Source organism: Echeneis naucrates, chromosome 17 (genome assembly GCF_900963305.1).
Source record: "Echeneis naucrates chromosome 17, fEcheNa1.1, whole genome shotgun sequence".
Classification (NCBI taxonomy): Eukaryota; Metazoa; Chordata; class Actinopteri; order Carangiformes; family Echeneidae; genus Echeneis; species Echeneis naucrates.
Window position 1 is genome coordinate 21,229,902 of NC_042527.1, and position 12,565 is coordinate 21,242,466.

At 46.7% G+C, this 12,565-nt stretch overlaps 1 protein-coding gene across 1 annotated transcript in view; it reads right to left on the reverse strand.

Moving 5' to 3' along the window:
- Nucleotides 1–8,346, reverse strand: part of myo10 (myosin X) — a 65,194-nt gene extending 56,848 nt beyond the window's left edge. The window contains exon 1 of the mRNA XM_029524087.1: nt 7,978–8,346. Coding sequence (XP_029379947.1) covers nt 7,978–7,998 — 21 coding nt within the window. The 5' untranslated portion in view covers nt 7,999–8,346. The remainder of the gene's footprint in view (nt 1–7,977) is intronic.
- Between the last annotated feature and the right edge of the window lie 4,219 nt (nt 8,347–12,565).

Below are 12,565 nucleotides of genomic sequence, written 5' to 3' on the forward strand. Positions count from 1 at the left end.
TGGTTGCCTAAAGTGAACAATTGTCCTGCCTGTGGCTCATTAGTCACCACAATAACGCACAAAAAAAAACGATTCATCTCAGCAAACAACCCAAATCAAACTCACGTGAGGGAAAGGAATTCAGAATTGAAAAGGAGGAAAATGAACTTGGCAAAGACTGCTGAACTTCCTGAAGGTCTGCAGTTCAGGATCAATGAGGCTCTGATGAGCTCAGACCAGTTCCCACCGCTAAAGACCACTTAGGACCAGAAAGGGGGGAAATGACCAAACTCCCCTCGCTAAAGCCCACCTGACCTACTTTCTCCTGCCGTGTGTGTGTGTGTGTGTGTGAGAGAGTTTAAGTTATTGTTTGTGTGAAAGCGACGGAGGTCAAAAAAGTGTGTGTGCGTAGAATTACATGTTTCAGTACGCTGTGAGGAGCTGTACTTGTGTGTGTTTGTGCGCGTGTGCTGCCATGTGTTGCCCAGCTGTGGCCGCCCGGTGCTGGCGGAGGGAAAGGGCAGAGTATAAATACTGTCTTCCCCTCGCTGCCTTTCTTCTGGGACAAACAACAGACGCCTTGTTGTACAACAAAGAGCCAGTTTCACTCTGGAAACACACTGTGTGGCTCAAACAAATTGAAGCAGTAGTTCACCGTGACCTGAAACTATCCACAGTCAGTTAAACGTGCGGAAAGTGGACACGAGCGAAGTCGGCTTTTTTTTTTTCTCCAGCAGAATGAAAAGAGCAACATAAACGTTGACTCAGAAAGGACTTCTTCAGATGGAGGAACATAATCCTTTTGCTAACCGTCCGATACCGAGTCAAGAACAATCGGCTATAACTTCCTTTCTGAACAGCGACAGCTGAAGGCCTTAACAAGCTGCCAACTGGCTCTGTTGAATAGAAAACCTGCCTGCAGAAGAATATGGAGGAAAGACGTGACTCCGTCAAACACTCAGCACAGCTGCTGCTTCACATCGAAAGCATTCAAACATAGAAACAAGAGATGTGTCCGATTGTGAAGAAGGAAATCTGATCATTGTTTTCAGTAAATGCCTCACATTTACAGCTTCCACCGGTTTTATTATGAAGGAGCTGCAGCTTCCTGTCGCTGCTCTGAAGGTTTTTTTTCATCCACACATTTAAATCCGGGCCTTTTCGTCTCAGGCCTCATTTGTGACCTCACTGACATCAAAACTTTTCTTTCTTTGTTTAGTTTAAGAAAATCCAGAAAGCTCTACCAAATAACATTTTCTCCTCATCTCCTGAAGTGACCTACATTTTCACATTCTGCTTTTCATTTGTGGATTTGTTCTATCTCAGCCTTGATCTTCAGGTATAAGAGCCCTTTGAAGCAGCCCAACCCCGCAAACTGCACACATATCTTTGTTTGTTCTGTCTGAGGCTGTTTGCTGAGTTAGACGGAGGCCTGGTCCTGGGACACGGTTCAACCGCCTTCAACTGATGACTTTATGGCTCTTTTGGAAAAGTGCCAACTCACTGAGTGCACGCAAAATGATGATCTAATAATTGTGGGGTTTTGGCCGGAGGAGCTGTGGTGAGACGAGTCAAGTTAAAGCGCTTAAATCGCCATTTTTCACGCAGCGTGATGAGAACGAGAGTTTGTGGGGCTTAACTTCACACCAGCAGATATTTGGTCCGTCATGTTTAATGTTAAAACATTTGACCTTTGACCCGAATGAAAATGGGATTAGAATATTCAGACAGAAGACAAAATCTATTTTTATTTTAAGGTTCACTGGAAGCCGAGTCAGGAGAAAGGCAGCAGCCCAACAAAAATAAAGTGTATCAGGACGGCAGTCAGATACAGATCAGACCTGATCACATTCTTTGTCTAATCTGCTTTCACACCTCAGCTCTTCTTCTGGCTCAGTCAGAACCAGGTTCAAGTCTCAACAGAGCCATCTCGGAGGGATGGATTTGTTTTTTCTGGGGGAAGTTTTAGTTTCCTCGTGACAGACTCTGCTTCGCTCTGACAGGAGATCCGGATCCACCTGGTTGGTTCTCTTCTTCTGCAGACTCTGGACTCTTATTGGGAGAATGCAGCATCAGATAGACCAGCAGTGGTGATGGGGGGGGGGGGCTGACAGGCAGATGAACATCTTTCTCTCTCATAAAGCTGCAGCCACTCTGCTGCTGATTCACTGAGGGGTTTTTGTTCAGAGCAACTGAAGCAGATCTGTTGGTCAATCCGGCTGTTCGCTTCTTCGTACAGAAAATGATGCTGACGTCTTATTCCAAGAAAAAATCCTCTTTCTAAACAGCAAGATGAGCAATCAGAGTTTAGTAACATTAGTCACTGCTGAAGGTATTTCAAGGGTGAGAAGGAATTACGGGATCAATGATCATCATGAATAGTAAACACCAAGATGGAAAAATACTGGAATTTTCCCTTTTTGAGTTTTTCCCCCTTGAAGGCAAAACCGAACATAAATATGCAAATTCCAAAAGATGCTGCAATAAATGTCCGTAAACTTCAGGAGACAGACGTGGAAGGAGTTCAGAGGAGAAGACCTGCAGTCACAAGGTGACTGGATCGCATGAGAAAGAGCTAATTAGTGGAAATGGATGTTTGCTCTTTTGGGTTGTGCCTGGTGTAGTGGATGTGGATGGGGATTTCCAGGAAGCTGCTGATCTGTTAACACGGATCAGATAGCTTCCCTCCTTCTGTCAGATCCGATCAGAAACACGACTGAACGTATCTGAGACCTCCTTTTAAAGTTACTACCAAAATAACTGAATCTCTCAGAGCCGAACGATTATCAATCCACAGCAGAGACAAAAGTCGAGGACAGTCGTTCTCCATCCCAACCACTGTGGCGGCGTGGGGAGACCTTTCAAAGATGGCCGACCATCAAGTGGCGCCTCAGGCCACCATTTTCCTTCCCTGATTAATTATTTATGTGAGAATTAAAATCAGCTCAGGTCAGTAAGGATTATAGCATCTGTAGCTCTTCTCACTAAAACATAAAACAGGACGTGCTGTGGAAGATGATATTGGAGGGGGGGGTACAACGGTGACAACTCAGAATAACACAACACGATGCTGCTCTCCGGTATATATTCCACCTTTAGGGAAGACACTTCCTCCCTGCAGCTGTTTGCATTAAATTATGACAGCAGTTCTTGTTCACCCACTGCCCGTCGGCACAGCGGCGCTTCATCGGTGAGTTCACAGGGTCGGACCAGAAAACGCACCGTACTGCTTTTAATTGGCCGTTTGAGCAGCAGGCTGCCGAGGGATTATGATCTCAGATTAAATCTAAACACCAAAAGCACCAAGCCCTAAGGACGGACACACGTCCCCCTCAGGAGGACTGACGGCTCTTCACATCAACGTAATGGAGTTTCAGACAGGCAGGTCATGGCGGGGTCACAGATTTAACACTCTGAGCTATAAAATATTCTTTCTGCTGAAGTTACTGCCGTGTTGTGTTCGCCTGTCGCCTCAGGAGAGCATGTTCTGTAAGAACACTCTGCAGAGGGAGTCAGAGAGAGCGAGCGGTCAGGAATGTGCAGAGCTGTCCGGGTAGAAAGAGCGAGGCGACTCGTAGGTTTATGGACGGAGGAAGATGAACTGTTTCTGCTGAAGAGTTCCAAAAGCTGAACCAAACTGCTCATGGAGGACGAAGTGATTAAAGACTGCCTTTTTAATCACATTTTCAGGGTCAACTGGAACAACATCTTTTTGAGTTAATCACGATCCGTATGTTTCATCAAAGACTCGACTGATTTAATAAGCCGACAAACCGAACACACACAGCTGCTGTTGTTGTATCTAAATGGTGGATTAACCCAAACTGAGACAAGAAGCAGGCAACAGAACCCAGAGATCACTCCAGAAACTGCAACCCTGATCTGATCCACCGGTACGTAAAAAACATGGCGCTGGCCATGTTGGAGCCTGTGAAAGTCCAAGATATTGGACTGCTGAGACTGAGCCCTTTGACGACGATAATGAATCAGAAGCTGCCAAACATTCAACCAACGTCTGCGTCCTGTCATTTCTAACATCACACTTGAGCCCAAAACCTGAAGGCCGGTTGAATGGCGCCATTCTTCCTGGAACTCTTCAATAGAAACCAGCTGTGAAACAATCGATTTAACTAATAAACAACGATGGAACAGCTGAGAGCAACATGTTGCTGAAGGACACGTCAGCAGGCCGGACGCTCCACCTGCTTCAGGACTGAGCTGCTGAGCCGCTCGTTAAAATGACAAATTAAAATGAGAATGTTGGAATGAACTCACCAGTGCAGGCAGAGGAGGAAACGAAAATAAATGAATTTCCTGTCTGGAGCTGCAGGTCTGCCTGGGACTTTTTTTGATTTCCCACAGTCTCAGTTGCCCCTCTGCCCCACATACCGCCGGCTGACGGCGGTGGAACCGGTTAAAGATGGAGTGCAGGCGGCTCTGGCTGACGTCCAGAGCGTCTGCCTCCTTGAGTGGGTGTTATTTCAGCAGCGACTGAGCCGGCAGCTTGGCCGGCTTTCATTTTAACTCCACATTAAAATGACGTGACAAATAAACACCGACTACCTGACTCAGATACACACAGTGTGGCCAAAAGGGTTTTCGGCCAGTCGATTCAGTTTGTCTCCAGCTTCAACACAACCCTGAAACACAAAGTCCCTCCATTCTGAAGCTGGAGCATCTGAATGTGGACCTGGACTACAGGACTAGACCATCTCCACTGGACCCAACAGAGAGGAAGACCATGACATGAGGTGGATCATGTGACCCTAACCCTTCTAACCCTCATTAAAGTGATTGTTGTCACTTTGTGGCGTTCAGGAGCGAACAGTGCGACACAGTTGTCCTGAAACAAGAGGCTGGATGATGGGTGGTGGTGGTGGGGTTATGTCTGCACTGCACATAAAGACAAATCTGCATGCCGTTTAAATTCCTTTAAAGTGCTCCACAGTGTTGGGTTCCAGCGTTAAAACAGCCTGAGGGAGGAAACGGAGACGCCACCACGCAGCAGCGCTGCTCGAACACGGTTAAAAACGACGCAGGGCCTTTACTTGTTGTGGTGAACCTTTTAACGTCCATGATTGGGCTCTTACTTTTTACTGCTTTAATGATAAACGCAGACGGCTGAGGCCCTTGGGAGGAGGTACAGGAACCTCAGAGGTTCCAGGTCTGCAGGAGAGCTGAAAACCAGCCGTCAGTAAAGATCAGTGTGTGTGTGAGGCTTTAATGCAGCTCTGAGTGTGTGAAGATCGATCACAGAATCAGAATCAGAATCTCTGTCATTCTTTGCTTTCTTTCATTTTAAATCACACAATCATTTTATTTTTCTCACCATCACAGGCTCAGAGTAAGACAAACGTCTGCTACCGGTGCCTGAAAGGGTCAGTTCACTGTTTTTCACTGAAGAACGACTGCTCTTAGACTATCAGGGGCCTCACATAGAAACTTCAGATCAGCTCTGGAACAACCCAAAAACACGAGATTCTGCTTCACACAGTTTTTATCAGGAAAATAAGGAAACATTCAGTGTGTTTTAGTTGTTTGAGCTTCTATCTCCGATTACAGAACAGAACAGAGTCTGAACGTTTAACACAAAGTTATGTAAAAAACAGAAAAACCTGAATGTAGCTCTGAAAAGGTAAAACATTTATTGACAGATCCACGTTCCTGGTCTCTGCTCTTTGTTCTGTGTCTGTAAAACAACACCTGAAGCAGCATGGCTATTTGATTGGACAGGTAGAGCCCCGCCCCTCCGTTCAAATCAAAACAATCCCTGTAATCATCTGAAGGGCTCAACGGACCAACCCGCTGTGTCAACACACACACTCCACCTTCAAACACGGCTGCAGGACTGACCCACCCGGGCTGCTCATTGGTTCCGATAAAGGTGGATATGGGCCAATCAGGCTCCTGTGCAGCCTCCAGCGGTTCAGACTCCGAGACCTGAATGAAACCTGCCTCGTCCTGCCTGCAGAGTTTTAGCGCTTCAGAGGCCACCAGAGAGGTTTTTCAAACAAGACGAAGAAAAATATCAGTGAGATTTAATCATTTAGGTCATTTAGACTCTCTTTGGCTTTATTATCTGATAGCAGATGATTCAGAACACGAACAGACTCATATCAGGAGGAATTTCCTTCAATTCAAAATTCAATATGCATGAAAAAAATACATTCCTATCCCATCAGGTCTCAGACTAAAACCTGCTCAGGAGCCGAGGTGACTCTGAAAACCATCACAAGCCTCAAGAAAATGACCGAGTGATGAAGAGCTGCAGTCTGGATCAGCGGTCAGACTCTATTTACAGACCTGGACCGAGCCTGGCCCAGACTGTTGTGACTGCAGCTCAGTAATTAGAGACGAGACGTGTCGCCGTCAACACGTTTGTGTTTTCTTTTTGGTCCTTTGCTGCAGCGCCATGCTGAGACACTTGGGTAAGATGAGGCTGCCGTCTGTGACCTCTGACCTCAGGAAAGTACCTAAAGTTAGAAGCCATCACAGGAAGGATCCTCCTCCCAAAAACACTGAGAATCACAGTGTTTAAAACTCAATATTCATTGATTAAACCTGAAAATGTGAAACCTGACATCTAACTTCCTCCAAACTAAGGCGATAAGTCAGATGCTGAACTGGAGATTTACCCAGGATGCTTTGTGAGCCATGTGAGTACATTTACTGGCCTTTATCAACAGACCGTCTTTGTCCCTGCGGGTCCCTGATCTGAGCTGTCCTCAGTGTAAATATGAACCGCTCGGCGTTCCGTCCCAGTTCACATTCCTCCCCGCTCAAACCGCTGGCCTCCGTCCGGAGCGCCTGGAAGCTGCTTTACTTCCTCGTCAAATGCCCTTTTCCTCAAAGACTGGGCTCTTTGTCTGAGCTGCGATTAGCTGGCAGATAGAACGGCAGGCAGGCCGATATTTGAGACCGCAGTGATCTCTCACACATATTCTCTCTCTCTCTCAGACTTCCAGGGAACACTCAGATGTTCACCAACTCACTTTGAGCTGCAGAGAAAAACCTCTTAAACCTCCGCTTGTTTATTTTACACCCGTCAGCTCAGCAGGACTCGTGACCTTTGACCTTTTCCTGCTGCAGGACTATGAAAATGCACGAGCACCAATGAGAAGGCGGGCGTTTTGGTAACCAGGAAGAACATCTGCCTGTCTGTGTGTGTTGCTGCCTGATGACTAACCGGTTTTAAACCACCTTGACAGTTTCTGTCTCTCAGAGCTCCGAGGAAGTTGGGGGGAGTTGCTCAGGTGCTGCCTCTACCTGAACGATGTCATCACCGCAAGACTGATGTCGTAAATCGACCACAATGAAGGCTCATTAGCCGAGTGAGTCACGACCGCTGAAAGATTTATAGTCCTGCAGGCCGACCACCTGAGCAGGATCAGGAGCTGTCGGCACTGAAACTGACATGTAACACTTTTTTTTGTGTTTCCGCAGAAATTCAAAAACAACGAAATGATCAATAACTCACAAAAAAAAAAAAAAAACTGAGGAAAATAAAAAGGCTCAAAAAAAGAAACTTTGAATAAACAAAGAAAAAGTGGAAAAACTGAACCAGAACTTAATCTAACCCACCAACACCAAAGAGTCCAGGACAAGAACCAGACCAGAACCAGAGCAGATTATCCTCGACCAAGTGGGGGAGGGGGGCTGCAGGTTCAGACATCTATTAATAGCCCTACAGGACCCCCCCCCCCCTTCTTCTTGGAGGAAACGAGAAAAGAGGTGCGGAAATACCACAGATCCACCGGGACCAGGTCCAGAACCGCCAGTCTGACCAGACCTGCTGAGGGATCAGGGTCCAGGAAAGTCCTGATCCGGATGGAGGACCTGACTGAGACCTTCTGCTGTGCATTACTGACATGAAGGTTTGTGTTGTTGCTGCACAACTCTGGACTCACAACCAGCAGCAGGCTGGAGTTGTGTTCACGTCCCACAGGTTTGTGTGTTAAAGCCCCAGTGATGCGTTTGAGGGCCTGAAGTGTCTCTTACCTCCGTGAAGAAGTTATCCATCGCTCTTTTCAGGATTTACAGCATGAACCCCGCTCGGCCGGTCGATCCAACTCATGTGTTCATAGTTTGGTTCCCAGCAGAGTAAAAAAATAAATAAAGATAAAAATAAAAAAGTTAGAAGGTCCCGGAGCTTCAGTCCATGGTCTTCCTGCGGAGCTCCAGCAGATTGACTCTTTGTCTCAGCAGAGACACCGGCAGTCCTGCAGAGGACACCGGGGGACTCTCACTTCCCGCTGGTCCACAGGTCCGGGGGTTCTGCTGGCTGTGGCTGTGCCCGGTTCGGTCCGACGGTCCCCGGAGGAGAGCTGACGGGAGGCCGGTCAAAGTTTGGAGACGATCAGTCAAGTCAGTCACTCAGACCGGCGCACAATGATCCGAAGCCCCGCCCCTTCCCGCCTCCCACTCCTCCTCCTGCCCCGCCCCCTCCTCCTCCTCATCATCTTCCTCCAGCCTCACCGTCTCTCTGACTCCTCCTGCTGACAGAAAAACCTCCATCCAACCACAACAGACTCTTTTCCAAAACTTTATTCACCCAAATAAAATCACTCTGCTGTGTTTGTTTGTGGTTTCTTTTCTTACCTCTGGATTTCATTTCCTGATGACTGATCAGGTCCAACTCCACCTAAGACAGAACATCTAGGTTAACTTAATTAAGCTAGACTAAGACAGGATAAGTTATGTTAAATTGGTGAAGTTAAGTTAAGCAAAGTTTGGATGAGTTTAGGTTACCTGAAGTACATTAGCACAAAATAAGTTATGAAACACAAAAGCTGGTCGTCATTTTGCTTCTCCATCCAACAACTCTATTTAAAGTTTATTCCTTATTTTTTATTTATTTTGGTATAAATTTTGAATTCGCTTTGCTTTTTTTAACATTTTAAAGTCTCAGAGTTTCACTGACCAACATTTGATTAAATATAAGCTACACAAACCCCGAGAACAGCTGACAATCATGTTCCATGTGGGATTTAGCGCCACCTCCTGCTGACTGACAGGACAACAGGAAGCCTGACCCCACCTTGACCCCTCCCTCATCTGCTCCACATACCAAGACCAGGACCAGGACCAGCAGTGGACTAAAACCAGACTGTTTAAATTTAACTCCTCGATTATTACCAGCACCAATGAAATCTCAGGAAAGGGCTTAATAAATAAGATTATTATGACAATTTAGTCCAAATGTTCCCATCAGAAACTCAAACAGGAAGTAGAAAGATCTCTGATTTATTCACTTTCAACCATCTGGAGACTTTTATTTCTCTGCTCATGATGCGTCGGAGGCTGTTCGTGGTTTCACAGTGAAGTCTTTGTGTTGAGGCCTTCAGGGCCTCTTCTGAACTCAAATCTTCAGCTATCGTCAGCTGTTTGTTAATCTGTGGAAATGAAACTGACTCAATCATGAGAAGAGGAGGAGGACGTTTGATTCGTCGCCCTGAGCAGCTGTGATCCCTCATGCACTGTGTGTCCATTTTTATATTATAGTGGGTTCAGTTCCCGGCCCGGGGCCTCCAAAGACGTCCTGTTTGGGTTCACTGGTGACTCTAAACTGTCCGTAGGTCTGTCAGTCTGTGATGGACTGGATCCCGCCCTTCTGCCAGAGTGAGCTGCGATTGGCTCCAGAACCCCCCATGACCCGGAAACAGATCAGAGGTAGAAGATGGATGAATGAATGAATGAATGAACACGTTGTTTTGTGTGTTGTATGAAGAAGTCAGGTTGTATTGAAGTCTATGTGAAAACGTCCCTCCTCCTTCCTGATGAGTTTTCCAGTGTTGGTTAAAAACTGAACAGCAGTGGTGATGGACACACAGACGGCGTGTCTCCACATCTATTCTCTCCGGATTCACTGACTCCTCCCAGTTATTTGTCCTTCCCCAACTCACCTGTCCGGACAATGTCACCTCAATGACCTTTGACCTCCAATGCCTGGCCGTTGACAGAGGTTAAGTAATGCTCATTAGCCGTCGCCGTGGTCTGTAAGCCCCGGAGGATTCCTCAGTCAGGGTCACACACTCATAACTCTGAGTCCTGCTCCACTTTTAGGGCCGACCTTTGGTCTGTGTTGAGTTCGATCTGTTGGGTAACCTCTGCGTGTTCTAGCACATTCTCCACAACTCATCCCTGATGTTGGAAAAGCCAGCGACTTTTAAACATACATGAGCGCTCAGACTGTTTACAGGAGGATCTCTGTGGCCTCATCGTGGACTATCGCTGCAGGATCTCCGGAGCCACTTGTGTCTTAATGTTTTAGTCCCAAAACAGGACGAGGAAGACAAACATTTCCTGTGGCTCCTTTTTTTTTTAGACTTCTTCTAGAGAACTGATAACAGAACCGGGAATTCTCTTTTCTGCCCGGACTCCTGCTAAGTCTCAGTGGTGAAGTCCCAGTGAAGCGAGGCTGAGGACTCCAACACATGAGCGCCTGGAAGAGAAGATGGGCGCTCAGCTGATGTCAATTTGACTTTACACCAGGTTGATTCAATCTGTTCACAGTTTGGATTTTTCCTTCTCTGTCATTCTGTATTTTCTCATTATAAGTTAAACATGAACAAAACAGCCACATTTAGACTTAAACATGGTCCAGATCAGGTCTAACGTCTCGGTCCAGATCCCAGAGCTCACCTTCAGAGCTGTAGAGGTGTCCAGATCTGCAGGATCCAGATCTGCAGGATCAGGTGTTCATTATGTTCTGGCTGATTGGAATATGTTGTATCTATTTTACAGCTCAGATTCTCCACCTGAAAACTCTGCTCTAACCACAGAATCGCTTTTAATCCTCTCAGTAACCCTGAAAACCTCATCAGGAAGACCTGGAAAACTCTCAAGGACAAAGCCTGTTGGAAGACTCCAGGAGGGAAAGAGGGAGGGAGGGGGAGAAAGCTGGATAATTACTTGCGGTCAAGCTTGTCCTGGACTCCCTGTGATTACAGAACTTACCAACAAATGATGACGCTGCAAAGTCTGTCAGTCTGGGCAGGACCAGATTACTATTAACCCCTCATAAAGAGGCAGGAAGTCCTGCAGACACTGAAATAGTAGAAATAATACCCCTCTTCTTAAAGGCACCAAACTGTGTCAGATGTTATACGATGTCACTGGAGTCTCTGCAGCGAACGTTTGATCGGTGAGTCCTCCGTATTTAAAGGACAAACCTACATACAGCTGTCATGATTTGCTGGGACAAACAAATTGACTTCAGTAAAGAGTCTGTATTCACCCTGGAAGTGTGCTGATTTGTTTGTGATTTCCTGTTTCAGACTGAACTCGTTCTGGTCTGATGTTTTATAGAGAGGACTAAAAAAAAGATATTATTCTGCTGCTAAAACAAAACTCTACTTTACTCACACCGTAAACATTCTCCACTGCTGGTTATCCAGTTAGCTTAGCTGTAGATTTAGAGTTTCAAAAAGCTTGAATTATTAAAACCATCAGGGGAAACTCCCATAAAGTCAACATGAGACACACCACCTCTGGTGACTTTGTGTTGCATCATTGGTAAATTGCAGCGTCTGACCTGGTCTGCATGTGGGTTGGCTGGAGGAGCTTCTTTATCAGGACCCCATCAGATCTGAGGATCCACTCTTAGCTAGAGCAGACAGATTCTATCTGTCTAAGCATTGAAATCATCCCCATCCTGTTCGGTCACTAAACGGAGCATTTTCTTAACTGTGGAGATAAATGAAGGCATTGACTGCAGTTTGTCCACCGTGACTCGTCCTCACCACATCAGGACACGAAGCTTCAAAACTGCTTTTCAAACGTTGCTCTGCTCTCCAGAAAGCTTTCTTCTGTTCACCCTGACGTGAAAGGGGATGACGGAGAAACCTAAAGGAAAGAAAACATTGTGCTGTACAGAGTCTCATGGTGTCAGAGACGACCTTGATGAAATGACCTGAATGAGTTTCCTCAAACATTACAGAGGTCTGTGATCAGAGCAGGTTGAGCGCTGGATGTTGTGGGAGGAGTTCAGGAGCAGCTTTCTGCTGTGGGATCGTCTTTGGACTTGCAGGATTTATCGGCCTTGTACGAGCACGTCGGTCAGGTCAGAACAAACAGACCTTGACCTAATCCCACATACTGCCTCCAGTGGGGGCTGCGATTAGCTGCTTCACCCTCGAACTCCATCCAGACCAGCTGAGATGGAGATAAACTGCTGCTGAGTGTGAAACTAGAAAACACCTTTCCTCATCTACCACTTATCACATGGAGAGTCGCAACTTCCTCAAACAAACTGATTTGTCTGCTCTGGATCTGGTCTGGATCTGGTCTGGTCTGGTCTGGTCTGGATCTGGTCTGGTCTGGTCTGGTCTGGATCTGGTCTGGTCAGGTCAGGTCTGGTCTGGTCAAGTCTGGTCTGGTCCGCTCTGGATCTGGTCTGGTCTGGATCTGGTCTGGTCTGGTCTGGATCTGGTCTGCTCTGGATCTGGTCTGGTCTGGTCAGGTCAGGTCTGGTCTGGTCTGGTCAGGTCTGGTCTGGTCTGGTCTGGATCTGGTCTGGATCTGGTCTGGTCAGGTCTGGTCTGGTCTGGTCTGGATCTGGTCTGGATCTGGTCTGGTCAGGTCTGGT